Genomic DNA, 18,769 nt, shown 5'->3' on the forward strand with positions numbered 1-18,769 from the left:
ATTTACTTTATATGTTTAGGTGCTCCTGTGTTCGGCGCATAGAAATTCATAGTAGTTACACTGTCTTCTTGGATTGATCTCTTTATCATTATGTAATACTCTTTTGTCTCTTGTTAGAGTTTTGTTTTAAAGTCAATTTTGTCTGATATAAATATTGATAGCCCAGCTTTTTCTTCTTCTTCTTCTTCTTCTTCTTCTTCTTCTTCTTCTTCTTCTATTTGCATGGTAAATGTTTTTTCCATCTCTTCATTTTCAGCCTACGTTTGTCTTTAGGTCTGAGTGAGTCTCTTATAGGCAGAATATAGATGGGTCTTGCTTTTTCATCCATTCAGTCACCACCTTATATCTTTCACTAGAGCATTTAGTCCATTTACATTTAAAGTAATTATTGATAGATATGCATTACTGCCACTTTGTTAATCATTTCCTGCTTGTTTTTTAAATTTCTTCTCTTTCCCTTTCTTTCTTACTTTCTTCCCTTGTGATCTGATGACTTTCTTAATATTATGTTTGGATTCTTTTCTCTTTATTTTTTGTGTATCTATTACAGGTTTTTGGTTTGTGATTACCATGAGGTTCATATATAGCATCCTATGTATTTGGCAGACTGTATTGTGGATGGTCGCTTAAATTTGAACACATTCTGGAAGCACAGGTTGAGAAATTTTATGACCTCTGCTAATATTTGGAATTTCCTAGGACGTTAGGGGTTTTTAAATAATTGTTGTGGTCACTTATAATCTGTATTTAATTTTAGGCCATTCATAGAAACTTTTATTTCTAAAAGTACTTTCCACACTTTTCAAGTAATTTCAGTGGATTAGCAATTTTCTCTTGATTTTGATGTGGTTTACCTATGTGTGTGTATAATTCTTTGAATGGTATTTACTTAAGAAAAAGGGATATTGAAATGTATTTTTTCTGTCTTGAATATGTAAGAGCAGTGATGTAAACATATTTGTGTGACCAGAACGATTCTCACTGCTTTTCAGTGACGTGGAGCAGACTGCACCGATGGAAGAGACCACAGCAGCGGAAGAGTCCCCGGGCCCCCTGGAGGAGGAATCTCCAGCCAAGTGGGTATTTTGTTTATTTTCCCCATGGGTTGTTGTTGGTCTTTTTCTTAATGATTTCGATTTCTAGGAGTCCTTCACAGAGCAGGAAGCTCACCTTTTATTATATCACAGAAAGTTGACCTTGATGTATTAATGAATAATGGAACTCATTAATAATTCAAATAATCTAATGGCTGATTATTAATGATAACTAATGAGTTAAATTTAGGTATTCCAGTCAGTGCCCACAAACACTTATTCATCAGCAGCTTGTACTGTAATTAGTCTTCCTCTTATCAGGACCCTCATCTTTTGTCCCTTTATTCTCTGAGTCCATCCTCCCTCTTGTCTTCATGGAGCTTAGGTCCCTGAACCACCTCTAGCATCCTTGCCCAGTCCTTAAACCCTCTTGGCCTTGGATCTTTTGTTATGCCTTGCTAGCAAAACCTGCCTCCGGGGTGACCACTAGCTGTCTGCCTTCTCTCTCCCTGAACACTCAGGCTGAGCACTGCAGCTTACAGAGCAGAGCCAGCAGGAACCCCTAAAAATTCTCAATCCCCTGCATTCTGAAACGAGCCCTCAACACTGCCCAGCAGTCCTCTCTTCTCGGGCTCACTCTTTCTCCCACCATCTACAATGATTAGTTCCATTCTTTGTGTCTCCTCGAAACCTTGACATCGCCCCTTTTTCCCCCTCCCCCTCTCCTTTCCATACCCACACCTTCTCTTTCATTTTCTGGATACAACTTTGCCTGCTGTGTCACACAGAAATTGGGAGTCATCAGATGGGAACTTCATCATCCTTCCACTCTGAAAGGTACAAACTGGCCTGCCTCGGCATGCCTCCGAGCCTCCTTCCTTCACGGTAAGATAAAGGGATCATTTCTCCTGCCACTTGGTCAGGCTCAGAATCCTGTTCCTGTGGAGAAACCTCACCCTATCAGCTCCCTCCTCCCACTTTGGTCTTCACCAACAGTTTAAACGTGCTCAGCATCTCCTATTTTACATCTCTACTCTTGCCCCACATTCTCATTCAGCTACCTTTCTCAGGGTTGTATGTACTCTTTCTTCATTTCCTCTCTTCTCACTTCACTCCAGGTCTGGCTCTGTGCCCATGGCCCTTTGGAAACTGTCACCACATGTCTCCTCACCTAACAGATATTTCCATCGGTGTCTTTCTTGACCTGTCAGAGCATTTGGCTTCATTGATTTCTTCTTAAGCTTGCGTTCCCTGGTTTCTGTGATCGCTGTACTCTTCTGGTTTTCCTTCTGCCTCTTAGCTCCTCCTTTACAGACTCATCCTTGTCTTTCTGTCTTTTAAAATGCCGAGTTCTGGGACGCGTGGGTGGCTCAGTTGGTTAAGCAGCTGCCTTCGGCTCAGGTCGTGATCCCAGCATCCTGGGATCGAGTCCCACGTCGGGCTCCTTGCTCAGCGGGGAGCCTGCTTCTCCCTCTGCCTCTGCCTGCCATTCTGTCTGCCTGTGCTCGCTCTCTCCCTCTCTCTCTCTCTGATAAATAAATAAAATCTTTAAAAAAATAAAATAAAATGCCGAGTTCTTCAGGGCTCTGCCACAGGGCCTCTCTTTAGTGTCCTTTATAGGATCCCACACACCCCTGCAGCTTCAGTCTTCATTTACATGCGACTCCAGACTCTGTCTCTGGCTCCCACCTTCGGCATGGGCTTCTGGTGCGTGTGTCTAGCTGCCTACTCTGGACACCTTACCTCCCCGTGACTATTGCAGATGCTCCTCATGTTCCACGTGTCCAAGAGAATTCCAGAAACCTCTGTTCTCATTAGGTGTTTCCATCTTGGGGAACAGCCTGTCGCCATCCATCCAGTTGCACAAATCAGAAACCTGGGAGTCATCCCTGAGACTTTTTTTCTTGACCCCCTTCCTTCCCCTGAATGCAGTCTGTCACCCTGCCTGGTGATAGATACCTTCTCATCTCCTCTCATCTCCACTCCTCACCGTCCTGTCATCCGACCTGTCACCACAGCTCTTGATGGGGTTTCCTTCTTTCTCACCTTTGACCAGCCATTTCACACTAGCATTCTGGTTGTCATGTCCTCACCCCTGGAGCAAGACCCCATTGGCTCACTGTTCCTTTCCTGCCCCTTGATCTAACCTTTACAGTCCTCCTTGGCCTGTCCCCCTCAGAACCCTCAAGTGCAGCTGCTCATGCGCCTTCTGTGGGTTCAGCACATGGCCCCATGTGGTGTCCTCAAGCACCTTTCTTCTGCAGCTGCCCCTGCCCCACACAACCCAGAGTGCTTTTACAAGTCCTGTGGTTTTTTTTCCCTGTCTCACCTCCAGAACCCCTTCACCCTTCACTGATTTAACTCTTTCTTGTTATTCAGCTGCCTAGAGGCAAGGTGTCCAGTGGTTAAGAGCACAGACCCCCGGCCAGTGTGTGGGTTCATATCCCAGCTCTGCCACTTACTAGTTTGGGCAAGTTATGTATTCTCTCTGTGCCAGTCATCTTCATGTGTAAAATGGGAGTAGTAACACTATCTACATCTTAGCTTTGTTACAAGGACTTGTTGGGTGTAATGCTGTACAGATACCTGCTGTTATTATTCTGCTTATTGCAAGAGAAAAGTGCCACAATGAATAATGATCATGAAAGCTGTTAACTTACTATTTGGAACAATTAAGAAGTGTATTGAATTAAAGAAATAAATTAGCAATACAAATATTTAGACAGCTAACTAAGGAAGTAGATTAACAGTTAATCTACTGTTAACTGGGGAGCAAGTGAGCTGACTAGACACCTTCAGGAAAAATATATCTTTTTTTGAGCCAAAAAACCACTTATACAAATTCGGGCTATTTAAGGCAGAATGATAGTCAATGATAGCATAACTCTAATCTATGGAATTGGTTGAGGTACTATAGCTTTCATAATATTAGACAAAATAACTCAGTCAGTTACTCTGAAAGACAAAATACCACTTAGTGATCTGGGGGCAGTCTCACTGTCTACAGGATCCTAGCAGAGCTAGCTGGCAGACCCCCCTCTCACTCTCTTCTCTGCTGACTGCAGTGGACAGGCAGTGTCTAGATCGAACTGCTGGGGCTGGGCTGTGGCTAAGCCACATGGCCATCTGCTGGCCTACTGTGCTGTCAAGTTCTTGTTTCTGCACTGCCCAGTCAAACTTTAAAATTATCACTAAGATTCCTAATAATAACAGTTTTTTGATAACTTTCAAAATCAGGTTTGTATTTGAGAAGTACATCCGATGGCAATGATGTTGTCTGATCACTGCCATATCTGAAAGCTGAGCTCACACTTGGGCTGTCAGCACTCAGCCAAAACGAATATTCAGCACACGTGTCAGTTTAGCATTTCCTGATAGATTAAAGTACCCTCTACTTATGCTCAAACATACACCCCAAAGAACATGTATTTTCCTTAGATTGGACACATTTTATTGATAGATGTGCTGGGCCCTTCATTTTTCTTCCTTCCCTCCTTCCTCCTTTCGTTACGGAAGTATTACGTGTCCGTTATCACATGGTGTTCTGTCTGAGCATGTTTGTGACGACGTCTTGGGAGTATTTTGCCTCAAGACTATAAGAATAAAGCTAACATTTTATAGAGCATTTGCTGTGTGCCAGGAGCTGCTCTGAATGCCTCCATGTCTGAACTCCTTAACCCTTTGCTGCCCCCTCAGTGAAGGAGAAGACACTGTTGCCGATGTCATGGAGAGACATAGAAGTGAAAGGAGCTGCTAAGCATCGTAGAGCGAACGTTCAGACCAGATGTCGGACATCCATGCTCTTACCTGTAGTGGGTGTTAGGAATGGTTGAAAAGTGCCGTGTACACCAGTTTGCTCTGAAGAACTGAAAAAGGGGAAGATGTTGGTTCTGTGAGCAGAGGAAGGGCTGGCTAGGGTGGTTGAGGACTTCCCTCTTCAGTAATATGGAACAGTGCTCTCTTCCTTAAAAGTGAAAAAGCCCTTATGAAAACAGAATGTTGAGGTAGCATCATTACAAAATACCTACAATGGAATATTTTTTATTGTAATTTTTTTCCAAGTATTTTGTGCTTAGACAGTGAAGAGTGTTATGTATTGAATTTTCTTAAAGCCAGAAAACAGCTCTTTGAAATGGTTATGGCAAATTTCTGAGGCGCTCACAAGTTAGCATCAAATTCACTTCCCTTTCAGTACTAGCTTGGAAGGAAGAGGTACTGCTTATATGTTAGGTTAAATCCACTTGTCTTGATTAAGTACTCAGTTAATCAAGTTTTATTTCTAGAACCCACTTTTTTTCTGTTCCCTGCACCCTTTCATATATTGAGGTGAAAATGTATTGCCTGAATGGCCATTTGGATATTTGTTGTTATGTATGTTTTCTCTGCCCTCTTATTCCCTAAAGAGCACTGAGTCTGAGTCTGGGCTTAGGAGACAGAATGAAGGATATGAAACTCTGTGACCTCTGCCTCAGTTTCCTTACCTGTAAAATGGAGTTATTAATTGGATCTAACTCAAGGGATTAATTATCATGACCAAATTAATGTAAAGCACATTGAATAGCATCTGGCACCTAGTAAGTACACAGTAAATGTTAGCTCTATTCTATAATTTGACCCATATAGCAACAAATGTATATCAAATTTTCATGTAGCATTATTCACCATATAAATCTCAGGTTAGACTACCTTATATCTGTAAGCAGCTTGATGGAAAATCATCTCCCAGAATTTTTGATAATGTACCAAGAACTGTGAAGGTCTTTGAATTCATCAAAAGGTAGTGGAGAGGGAGGGGTGTTAAATTTAGAATGATAGCAATTACAATGCTTTTATAAATGTTAGAAATATAGCCACTTTTGTCCCTCCTGGAACCAAGGGATTAATTATACATCTCTTCCTGTTGAAAATCCAGTCTGCTAAAACTGCCAGTAAAAACTGCATTTGGTGCCAATCCAGAGAGCAAATGGGATCTGCCTCACATAACTTTCATATAATGGGTTTTTTGTAATAATTTGTCGTCAGTAGAGAATAAGGTTAAGGAGTCTGTCCTTGGTGATTTTCTACATCTCCCAACATGGCTTGTTGCAGTGACAGATGGTAAAGGAGGACGCTTTGGGAACATCTGTACATACACTCATGAATGGTGTGCAGGACGATCACTTTCAAGGAGGGGGAGCACTTGCCGCAAATGCTCTCTTCTGAGCTCCACTGTTTGCTCCACTTTGGGGTCTGTGTATCATTTAAAGATTACATTTCTCATATGCCTTACCCTTTTTTTGTTCTAGCCCTTCATGCTTAGATATGATGTTCTTTAAGACAAACAGAAAAAGATTCCTTTTGTGGTTTTTTTTTTTTTTTTTACAGATCTTGTTTATTTATTTGACAGACAGAGATCACAAGTAGGCAAAGAGGCAAGCAGAGAGAGAGAAGGAAGCAGGCTCCCTGCTGAGCAGAGAGCCCGATGCGGGGCTGGATCCCAGGAGGACCCTGGGATCATGACCTGAGCCGAAGGCAGAGGCTTTAACCCACTGAGCCACCCTGGCGCCCCTCCTTTTGTGGTCTTAACGCAAGGGCTGTTCTTACTGAACTTTTTGGAATTTATTAATTTGTATTAGGGCATCTGAGTTGTGGTAGAATCCTCAAATTCATTGTGTCAGTTTTAGAAATTGGAACTAGATTATAGTCTATAATCAGAATAGCATTATAGAAATGCGTTTGATTGGGGTGCCTGGGTGGCTCGGTGGGTTAAAGCCTCTGCCTTCGGCTCAGGTCATGATCCCAGGGTCCTGAGATCGACCCCCACATTGGTCTCTCTGCTCAGCGGGGAGCCTGCTTCCCCCTCTCTCTCTGCCTGCCTTTTTGCCTACTTGTGATCTGTCAAATAAATAAATTTTTAAAAATGAGTTTTATTGATTTCCTAATTTTGTCACAAGTAGCCTAAAGGATCTTTACAAATTCTTAACATTTCTTTACTTTTAGATCTGTATTAGAGATTATGTTATAGAAAGATGTGTATAAAAAATAGTACAATAACCTTCCAACTAAGTTATTTGTCTTAGACTTTTATCAAATCATGGCCATTCTTGTTTCATATATATCTCTCTCCATTTCCTCTTCCCCCCAGGATATCATATATCATTCTTAGATGTTTCAGAGTGTTATATCTAAAAGTCTACTCTTTTTTTGTTGTTTTAAGATTTATTTATTTGAGAGAGAATGATTATGGGGGGAAGGGGGAGAGGGAGAGAGTCTTAAAGCAGACTCCCCGCTGAGCACAGAGCCCGACAACATGGGGCTAAGTCTCACAATCCTGAGCCAAAACCAAGAGTCAGACACTTAACTGACTGCGCCACACTGGTGCCCCTAAAAGTCTACTCTTTTTAACTGGAATAGTGTTACATCCCATCTAAAGTTTTTAACCATTCCTTAAATATCTGGGCAGTTTGTCAGTTTCCCTGATTGTCTCAAAATCTCTTTTTAAAACAATTTGTTTGAATTAATATTGAAATATACATCTCAATGGGGTTTATTTCTTATCTCTTTTTAAAACCGTAAAAGCCTTTAAAACCAGGCACCTGGGTGGCTCAGTTGGTTAGGCGACTGCCTTCGGCTCAGATCATGATCCTGGAGTCCCAGGATCGAGTCCCACATTGGGCTCCCAGCTCCATGGGAGTCTGCTTTTCCCTCTGACCTTCTCCTCATTCATGCTCTCTCTCACTGTCTCTCTCTCAAAATAAATAAATGTTTAAAACCGTACTATTGAGAGACAGTTCACAGCCAGTGTGTGACCTGTGTTTAGTATGTGTACAGTCTCATGAGCCTCGACATCCATCTGTACTTGTAAAACCATCACCACAACCAAAATGATGAACCTGTCCATTAACCCAAAAAGGTTGCTTTTATCCTTTGTCATCCCTCCCTAATGCTCCTTTTCCCCAGGTGGCCAGTGATCTCCTTTTTGTCACTGAGTTTGTTTGTTTGCAGTCATGTTGCTGCAGGTACAGTGTCCAGCAGTATTCCCTGCACAGACAGACTGTGGTTTCTTTACCTGTCTACCTGCTGGTCATTTGGGTTGTTTCCAGTTCTCACTCCTACAAGTGAAGCTGCTGTGAATGAACGATTTGTATATAAGTCTTTCTGGGATATACATTTTCATTTCTCCTTTGTAAATGCCGAGGAGTGGAATAGTTGGACTGCATGGCAGGCGATTATATATAACTTTTAGAGAAACTGACAAACTCTTTTCTAAGGTGGTTCCAGTTTGTATGATTTTTAGCCATTATAATAGGTTTATATCTTGTTGGGGTTTTGTTTTTCCCTATTGACTAATGATGCTAAAGCAACTTTTTACGGGTTACTTGCCATCTGTATATCTTCTTTAATAAAGAGTGTTGAAATTGCCCATTTTATAACTTTTCTTATTACTGTGTTTTGACAATTCTTCATATATTCTGGATTTAGGTACTCTATCAGATAAATGATTTGCAAATATTTTCTTCCAGTCTGTGGCCTGTCTTTTCATTCTCTCGACAGTATCTTTTGAAGAACAGCAGTTTTTAATTTTGATGAAGTATGCTTTTTATCATTTTTATCTTTTGTTGATCCTGCTTTTGGTCTCAAATCTAAGAAATCTTTGCCCAGTTTAATAGCACAAAAGTTTTCTCCTGTAAGTTTAATAATTTGGGTTTTTTATATTTAAGTCTGTGATCCATTTTGAGTTGATTTTTGTATAGAGTGTGAGGTAGAGATCAAAAGTTCCTTTTTCTTCTTTTTTTAAAAGCATATGTATATCTAGTTATTATAGAACATGAAACACCATTATTAAAAAATCAGTTGTCCATGGGACGCCTAGCTAGCTCAGTTACTTAAGTTTTTGCCTTCTGCTCAGTTACTTAAGTTTTTGCCTTCTGCTCAGGTCATGATTGCAGGGTCCTGGGATCGGGCTGCATTGGGCTGTCCTGCATTGGGCTCTCTGCGCAGTGGGGAGCCTGCTTTTCCCTCTGCCTCCTCTCCCTACTCAGGTTCACTCTCTCTTTCTCTCTCCAAATAAATAAAAATCTTTAGGGGAAAAAAATCAGTTGCCCATTTATGTCTAGGCCTCTTTCGCTACTCTGTTTTGTTCCATTGATCTGTTTATTTTACACTAATATTATAATATCTTGATTATTCTCAAGTCTTAATCTGTATGTTTTTTCTTTCCCTTGCAATTTATTTGTTGAAGAAATTGGATCATATGTCCAGAGTCAGAATTTTACTGAGTGCCTCCCTATGGGCAATGGTATGCTGGTAAATATTCAACATCTGGCTCTCTAGGATGAAAAAGCCTGGATCTGTTGCACTTGCTGGTTTCTGTGGTGTAAATATTCCCATTATGGCTGATTTAAAACTACCAGTGTGTCATCTGAATGCAGAGTCGGGAAGAGATGTGCAATAGTACATTATTATGTAACATTTCCATGATTCACATACATTAGTATAATTAACCCCAAGAGCATAGATAAAAGTAAAATATAGTGAAATTTACTACTAGGGAATAGTGAATTGTGATTATTTATTATCTTTACTTTAATATAGTTAATTATAAGTTTACATAATTTAATTTTTAAACAGTGGTTAATAGCCAGCTCACAAAATTTGTGAAAATTTAACAATTGACTATGAGCCAGTTCAAACTAGTACAAGCCAGTTGCAACAAGCATTGCTTGTAGAGGAGTTGAACATATTCTCTGTCCCCTGGATTTTCTGTATTTCCTAAAAATTAATAGTGAAAATCAGAGGTTTGATTAAATTCAGGTTCAGCTTTTTGTAGGCTTATTTCATAGGTTTTAGAAGGCTGCTGGTCATCATTGCCTTTATGCATTACTTCATTAAGGCTGCACATCAGCAATAGTCTAATAATCTCATTCTTTCTTCACTTATTAGCCGGCATGAATGGTAAAGAAAAAATTATACCTGGAACTAGTTGATTATAGTGAGGTAGAAGTTTGTTTAAGAAATGTACCATGAGTCTGGCAAACTGGACTTCACTTGTCCTTATGAAAGACAAACTGTGGTTTGGAGAGAATAAGCAACCTGCCCAATGTCAAGCTGTTAGACGGTCAAGCTAAGGTAAAATACACAGCTCTTTAATGCCAAAGCTTACTCTATCACTACATCATTAAGTACCTTTTACTGATCTATTTTTAGAATAGTGAGTTGGTTCAGTTCCCTGGGTGGCTCAGTGGGTTAAAGCCTCTGCCTTCGGCTTGGGTCATGGTCCCAGGGTCCTGGGATCGAGCCCCGCATCGGGCTCTCTGCTCGGCAGGGAGCCTGCTTCCTTCTCTCTCTCTGCCTGCCTCTCTGCCTGCTTGTGATCTCTGTCTGTCAAATGACTAAATAAAATCTTTAAAAAAAAACGTATTTTGAACTTAGAGATTTAAACATATTTACTGTGTTTCAATCCACTGATTTTTTTTTATTCTTATGGGTTCTTAAACTCATCCATTTTTTAGCTAGAGGAAACTTCTTCAAGTTGATTTTTAATCCTTTACGCACACACTCAGTCATCTTTAATGGCTTTCTTGGTTTGGGTAAGATGCATTCTGATCTCATCATCTATACTTCCTACCCAATACAGAATATCTCACACAAGAGTCATTTTTCCAAAGAGATCCATTTCCCCTTAATAGAATATGGGAGTTAGAAAACACAGTCTGAGCACTAGGGGTGCTCAGCTACTAGGTTCTTAATTGTTTCTAGGACATTTAAGTATATAGAGCTAAGAAATACACACACACACACACACACACACACACACACACACACTTTTTAGATAAAAAAAATATGAGTTTATTCATTATTTCCATTTGAAATTTAAGACTACAGATTTTTAGTGAAGTTTTCTTATATTTGTTTCTTTGTTACTTCCATGCTGAAAATCCCAGTTGTTAGTAACATCACTCACTTGCTACTCACATAAATAACAAACAACATTACCAACATTGTGTCCAATAATATGATTACTAAAAAGTTATATAGAGGGAAATGAGTAATCAAAGTAATCAAAGGGAAGTGAATAATCACTTTAGTTTCTCCAGGTGGTTATATCACCAACTTGATAAACAATTGGCTACCTTGATTAATTTTGTTTTCAAATTTTAGAGACTGAATTTTAACTTAAGTCTAATTTTAAAGTTTTTTTTTTAAGTTTTTTTTTTTAAGATTTTATTTATTTATTTGACAGAGAGAGATTACAAGTAGGCAGAGAGGCAGGCAGTAATTTTATAATTATATAAAACATTGGTGTTTCCAAAGTTCAGTCTGATAAAACACTACACTTTCCAGCTAGCTTCTATCTGTTACCTTTCTCTGGCCTATATTATGATTTTTTAAAATAAAACCTATGTGTATACAGGTCTCCCCTGCTATCTGAAAGTAGGGCATTCCTTTGAAACACTTAATAGGCCAAAATGGCATAAAAAAAAGTGAGTACCATTAATTTATATTAAAAGTTTTTTGAGGGGACGCCTGGGTGGCTCAGTTGGTTAAGCAGCTGCCTTCGGCTCAGGTCATGATCCCAGCGTCCTGGGATCGAGTCCCACATTGGGCTCCTTGCTCGGCGGGGAGCCTGCTTCTCCCTCTGCCCCTGCCTGCCATTCTGTCTGCCTGTGCTCGCTCTCTCCCCCCCCCCTCTGATAAATAAATAAAATCTTAAAAAAAAAATAAAATAAAAAAAATAAAAGTTTTTTGAGCATTCCTAGGCTCCAAAATTAACTGCTTGGGCTTTTCCAATACTTTAGGACACATCTTGCTAACAGATGCACAGGAGAAATTGAGATAAAGCACAGATGCTCCCAGACACAGTTCAAAGCTGTCCACTTGATGCTGAGATAGACTGAGTGGAGTTCCCAGGCAATGAGTTTTCTGAGGCTTCTCTCGCTGCTCAGGATACACTTTGCCTAACCGCACAATAAAAGCTGAATACTACTTTTTTTTTGCCTTTTCTCATAAAAGCAAAAGTCCTCTTTGGATTTCTTTCAGTTTGCAGAGACTGGTGTTGAGGTGGGCTTTTGTAAAGCTTAATGTGAACTTCTAAAAAGTGGGGGATACTTGATACATTTGTACATCTCACTATTTCTTAGGTGAATGGTAATGTACGTTCCACTTTGCTATTTCATGAACATACCCAGGAGATGCTCTCCAGCAATATATAGAGATAGAGAGAGAGTCTTCTTGTTTACTATCCATAATTTTTCTACCAAATTTCTCTCTAGGTGAGTTTGGGTTGTTTCTACTGTTTTGCTATTATAGATTCTTATGCATATATATATATTTTTTTTTATCATTTGAACAAATGCATATATTTGTGGAACCCAAACTTGTCCATCAAGATACAGAATATTACCACTGTGCCAGAAAGTTCCCTCATGCTCCTTCAGAGGCAACCACTGCTTTGATCTTTTTTCTACCATTTGCTTGATATTTTAAAGTTACTTTATAAATATGCATGTTTTGGATGCTCTATGATTAGATTTCTCTAATAGTTTTCATGTCATTAACCTATAACCTAGTACTGTAAGTTACATTAGCTCTTCTATGAAGGTATATATAGATTTGATTGCCTTCCCACTCATCACCTAATTTTTTTTTCTTTTAAAGTTTATTGAGATACGCTATCCATTCTATAAAATTCAACCGTTTAAACTATACAAGTCAATAATTTGGGGTATATTATGTTATTAATTTTTTTAAATGGTGGTAAAACATATATAACATAGAAAACCACCATTTTAGCCATTTGTAAGTGTACAGTTTAATGGCATTAATTCCATTCACACCATGTGCAGTTGTTACCACCATCCATCTCCAGAACATTTTCATCCTCACAAATATAAACATTGTATCCATGAAATAATAAATCCCCATTCCTCCCTCCCCTTAACCTCTGGCAACCTCTATTCTTCTATATCTCTATGAATTTGCCTATTCTAGGCACCTCATATAAGTGGCATATTGTATTTGTCCTTTTGGGTCTGACTTACTTCACTTAGCCTTATGTTCTCAGGTTCATCCATGCCATGGGATGTATCAAGGCTTCATTTCTTTCTTTTACATATGTTTTCTTTTTGGTGCTAAATGCACGTAACATAAAGTTTTAAATTTTAATCAACCATTACCATTACCATTAATCAGCCATTACCATTATCTATTTCCAGAACATTTTCATCACTCTGTACCCATTAAGCAGTCCTTCCCTGGGCTCCCTGCCTCCAGTCCCTGGGGGCTACTAATCTGCTTTTTGTCTCTATGAATTTGCCTTTTCTGGATATCCCATATAAATGGAATTGTACATAAACTTCCTGTGCCTGGTTTATTTAGCATGAGGTCTTCAAGGTTTATTTGTGTTGTAACATGTATCAATACTTCATTTCTTCTTATAGCCAAATAATTTTCCATAGTATTAGATATACCACATTTTGTCTATCAGTCAGTTGATGGACATCCAAGCTGTTTCCACTTTGGTGATTGTGAATAATGCTGCTGTAAACAGCATTATTGAATTGCCATATGTGGCACCATTTGTATTTTCACATGGGCATATGTTGTCATTTCTCTTGGGTATACACCTAGCAGTGATATTACTAGGTCAGATGGTAACTCTAGATTACATTATTAAGGATTTGCCAGACTGTTTCCTTCCTTCCTTCAAGATTTTATTTATTTATTTGACAGTGAGAGAGGAAACACAAGCAGGGGGAGTGGGAGAGGGAGGAGCAGGCTTCCCGCTGAGCAGAGAGTGCGATTGGGGGGGGGGGTGCTTGATCCCGGGACCCTGAGATCATGATCTGAGTTGAAGGCAGGCTCTTAAATAAGACTGAGCCATCCAGGTGCCCCTGCCAGGCTGTTTTCCAAAGTGGCCACACCATTTCGTATTACCAGGTTCCAAGATTCCAAGTTCTCCACATCTTCACCAGCACTTGTTAAATGCCTTTTTTTATCCTGATGATCCCACTGAATGTGGAGTGGGTATAAGTCATTGTGGTTTTTTTTTTTTTAAAGATTTATTTATTTATTTGACAGAGATCACAAGTAGGCAGAGAGGCAGACAGAGAGAGGAGGAAGCAGGCTCCCTGCTGAGCAGAGAGCCCGATGTGGGGTTTGATCCCTGGGATCATGACCTGAGCCGAAAGCAGAGGCTTTAACCCACTGAGCCACCCAGGCGCCCCTGTCATTGTGGTTTTGATTTACATTTCCCTGATGGCTAATGATATTGAGCATCTTATTGTTTATTTTTAAATATTCTTTGGAAAAATGTCTGTTCAGAGCCTTGCCTGTTTTTCAGTTGGGTTATTTCTCTTCATTGAGTTGTAAGAGTCCTTTTTGTATTCCAGACATAAGTCCGTTATCAGATATATAATTCACAAATATTTTCTACTGTTCCAGGGGTTTCCTTTTCACTTTCTTTTTTTTTTTTTTTTTTAAAGATTTTATTTATTTATTTGACAGAGAGAAATCACAAGTAGATGGAGAGGCAGGCAGAGAGAGAGAGAGGGAAGCAGGCTCTCTGCTGAGCAGAGAGCCCGATGCGGGACTCGATCCCAGGACTCTGAGATCATGACCTGAGCCAAAGGCAGCGGCTTAACCCACTGAGCCACCCAGGCGCCCTCCTTTTCACTTTCTTAATGGTGTCCTTTGCAGCACAAAAGTTTTCCGAAGTTTTGGTGATGTCCAGTTAATCCACTTTCTCTTTTGTTGCATATACTTCTGGTGTCACCACTGCCTAATCTAACTGAGGCCATGGATATTTATGCCTGTGTTATCTTCTAAGGGGTGTATATGTCTAACTCTTATATTTATGTAAATGTATGAAGTAGGGGTCCGACTTCCTCTTGCGTGTGGATATCCTGTTTTCTCAGCATCATTTGTTGAAAAGACTACTGTTTCTCCTTTGAATTATCTTTGGCACCTGCTTGAAAAAAATCAGTTTATCGTAAACGTGAGAATTTACTTCTGGGCTCTGAATTCTAGTCCATTGATCTATCAATCTGTCTTCTGTTTTCTTTTAAAATTTCATGAATCTGAAGAGGGTATTTACAAAACTATACTATGTATTTGAAACCCACTGTTTTAAAACTCTTTTCATGGTTGCCTCTATTTGTTTTAACATAACAGCTCCTCCCTTTTCTTTTGCAGTTACCTCATTTTGTGTGTAATGCCATCTGGGAAGGGACTGCAGGGAGGTGAAGTGTAATGTTAATGGGATGGTGATGTTCCCATTTTTCAAAGACAGTTTTGAAACAGGAAGTGAGGGGTGCCTGGCTGGCAAAGTTGGTGGGACATGTGGCTCCTGATCTCAGACGTGTGAGTGGGAGCCCCACATTGGCATCGAGATTATTAAGAAAGAAAGAAAACAAGAATTACCTTCAGTTGACAGTGATAGCATAAAATGATTAAAATAAGGAAGCTATATGGTTCAGAGATTGTCTTACCTTATGTAAATTTGAGATGCGGGATCATGAAGGTATGCTAAACTAATAGTAACAACTTTGTCTTTGAGAAAAGACGTTTTGAGAGCCATCAAAAACTTCTGCTTCTTAATAGAGTTCCTGAGTTGGAGTTAGAAGAGGAAACTCAAGTTCAAGAGATGACCCTTGATGAGTGGAAAAACCTTCAAGAACAGACAAGACCAAAGCCTGAGTTTAACATCCGGAAACCTGAGTCTACTGTCCCTTCCAAAGCAGTGGTGATACACAAGTCCAAGTATAGAGATGATGTAAGCATGACATTTTCTCCTCTAGAGGTAATCGTCTAGATTACCTTTCTAGAAACCAAATGACCCTTTCCACTCCTAGGGTGAAAATGGGACATTAGTATTTGGCATTCTTTTTTTTTTTTTTAAGGTTTTATTTATTTGTCAGAGAGAGTGAGAGAGAACGCGCGTGCGTGCACAAGCAGGCAGAGTGGCAGACAGAGGCAGGAGAGAAGCAGGCTCCCCGCTGAGCAAGGAGCCCCATGCGGGACTCAATCCCAGGACCCTAGGATCACAACCTGAGCCGAAGACAGTGGCCCAACCCACTGAGCCACTCAGCTGTCCCAGCAGTTGGCATTTTAATTTCTACCTAGGAGTAATCAGATACAATATATGCCTAATTTTATCTGTATCTCTTATCTGTATTGTTTGTAAAAAGAGTAGAAACCTGACCTTTTGACACTTCATACAAAGCAGTTGCCGTGACAGTGCATTTTCTGCTCAACCCAGAACTGTGCTTTGACTGTGCAAATACTGTGTGTTAATGGCATTTCATTTTTGTCTCAAAAGAGAGGTACAGTGTTTCATGAACAATGCCATGTCAAGGGATAACTCCTGTATTTCATGATAGAGTAGTTTCAGCTCAAACTCTGCATAAGAGCATTTAATTGGGAGTGATTGATCCTCTGAAACCAGCTGCAGTTCTGTGCTCTGTGCATTGCAGCAGCTCCACCCTGTGGGCCTGACTGCTGAGACTCCAGGGAGAAGCCCCCGAGACCAGGCGGCGCGGTCAGGATCGCTCACAGCTCACGGTGTTCTTCCCTCTTTTGAGGGCCTCATTTCTCAGTTCGTGTTAGCCCTTTTTTGGAGCCTAAGCTTTGGAAAGATCTTCTGCATAGATTGTTTGGATGGTCACTGTGTCATTTAGTCACATTCCATTTATGTTCCTGAACGTAAGGGTCCCCTGCAGCATTCATTGCTGCAAGTCCAGCTAGCTGGGTTGGCTCTTTTCCAATTCACTTTTGTTCTTTTTTGTTCTGTGGCATCGTAAATAAAGCTTTGCCTCAAACAAATGTGCTGTCAGGATGGGATGTGAAATGGGTAGTTGACAGGTCAGGTGAAAACTGAAGCTGTTTGTCCTGTATCCACACCAGATTCACCCGCTGTGCCTCCAAAGAGGGGTCTGGAGCATCTGAAGCACCTGGGTTAGCTGAAGCACCTGGGTTAGCTGACTCATGCAGCCTGGCCTCAGGAAAGCACGTCTTTGGTCCTTGGTAATCTTAGGGCACTGAGCCAGGAAGTGCTCTGAAAGTGACAAAAGCCCAGTCGTGGGGTCACGCATTTACTTTGTGCTGGGGACCCTAAGAAATGGAGCACTGCAGTGGTCTCTCCTGTTTGCCAAGTCCAGACCAGCAGCAGCCTGTGAACTGAGTAGGGCCTTTGCTCAGCATCCCAACGAGGTACCCCCAGAGCCTCCCCCAGAGCCCGCAGTTTTCTACAGCACGTGCTGGGCGGTTAATTTGCCTCTTGCTGTTTTTCTGTGTTTGCCTTTTTTACCAGAGTGCCAGTGCTCCTGAATTGTTCTTTCTTTCACCGTTTTAGCTTCAACAGTCCATTTACCTAAGGCGCAACTTTGAAGGCAATCCGAGTGTTAAACATGAAACCTGTAATGAACATGTGGCCAGAAGGGCTTGCTTGATAAGTTCAGGGAAGCTTGATTCCATTTCCTGGACGAGTTGTAGGCATGTTTAGCATTATAGCACTTTGGAGATTTCTCATCTAGGACTTTCGGCATATTTCCTGTAGATTTATATTTTACTCAAAAGGGAGAGGTTTGTTTTATCTCGTACTAGGAATTGATGCCAAATCAAATTTGGAACAAGATACATTTAATGGAGTTTCCTTTAACAAGACGCAGAATTTATTTGACCTCTTAAAATGTCATTTCTCAAAGTATTTTGACTGATAATCGTTCTTAAAAAGCAGCTTGAGTTCCTTCTGCCGCATCAGTGGTGATCCTCCAATAACCGTACTCTGTTGTTTTACTAGTTCCCTATATTTTGAGTCAGAACTGTTTATTGTAAATCATGCAGTTCTTAACATATGGTATTTGTACAGTCAGCACCCACATTGAAAGGAGTTTTTCCATCAAGTTCTATTCTAGGAAGGTGATATTTCCTTATTTATCAAAGTAGAATTTGTGAACAAATAAGACAGAAATTAAAACTTTTAAAAATCTTAGCCAAAATACATTTAGGTACAGACCATTCGTATCGATTGCTGTTAGGCACGTCAGATCTTACATCTTAACCTGCCAAACCGATAGAAACTTGGTCCCACTTGAATTAATAGTGACTTCAAAGATGTTTGGATGAAGACTGTGCATATGAGAACACGTGGCTGGGGAACGGGCAGATCCCCCCTTGCTGGAACCAGAGCACCAGAGTCCCTACCTCTGCCTTGCCCTGGAGTCCAATGCTGACGACACATGGTGGGGGCAGCAGGCACTGTCCCACCGTGATGCCATTTCAGCTCCCAGGAAGCATGGCTCTGGGACACTAAGCTGAGTGAGTGTCCATGGAGACGTGTGTGCATGTGATGCTGAGATGCTGTGACTGTTTCAGATGGTAAAGGATGACTATGAAGATGATGCCCACGTTTTCCGGAAAGCAGCCAATGACATCACATCCCAGCTGGAGATTAATTTCGGTAACCTCCCTCGTCCTGGGCGTGGAGCCAGAGGTGGCACACGGGGAGGCCGGGGAAGGATCAGAAGGGCAGAGAACTATGGACCCAGAGCAGAGGTGGTGGTGAGTGTTTGTGTTCTCGGTCCTGAATGGTCTTTTACAGGTAGTGAGAGGATGAGGATGCCCTGGGCTGTGCAGCTGGGAGGGCCATCAGGGTCTGCTGTCCATCCCTCTGTCTGGTGTGGGTCTGACATCGAGGCATTTGGAACAATGATTGTAACAGTATGGACATTGTTGGTACAGACCATTCAGTAGCCCCA

The 18,769-nt window shown here is 40.7% G+C and overlaps 1 protein-coding gene and 1 long non-coding RNA gene across 3 annotated transcripts in view; one reads left to right on the plus strand and one right to left on the minus strand.

Moving 5' to 3' along the window:
- LOC309847296 overlaps positions 1 to 18,769 on the minus strand; it is a 202,222-nt gene that overhangs the window by 51,862 nt on the left and 131,591 nt on the right. The window lies entirely within an intron of this gene.
- HABP4 (hyaluronan binding protein 4) overlaps positions 1 to 18,769 on the plus strand; it is a 42,463-nt gene that overhangs the window by 21,035 nt on the left and 2,659 nt on the right. For both annotated transcript variants that reach the window (XM_082697273.1, XM_082697272.1), the window contains exons 5-7: positions 993 to 1,076; positions 15,615 to 15,786; positions 18,387 to 18,572. In XM_082697273.1, coding sequence (XP_082553399.1) covers positions 993 to 1,076; positions 15,615 to 15,786; positions 18,387 to 18,572 — 442 coding nt within the window. The remainder of the gene's footprint in view (positions 1 to 992; positions 1,077 to 15,614; positions 15,787 to 18,386; positions 18,573 to 18,769) is intronic.

The sequence above is a fragment of the Mustela nivalis genome (assembly GCF_964662115.1).
Source record: "Mustela nivalis genome assembly, chromosome: 13".
NCBI classification, from domain to species: Eukaryota; Metazoa; Chordata; class Mammalia; order Carnivora; family Mustelidae; genus Mustela; species Mustela nivalis.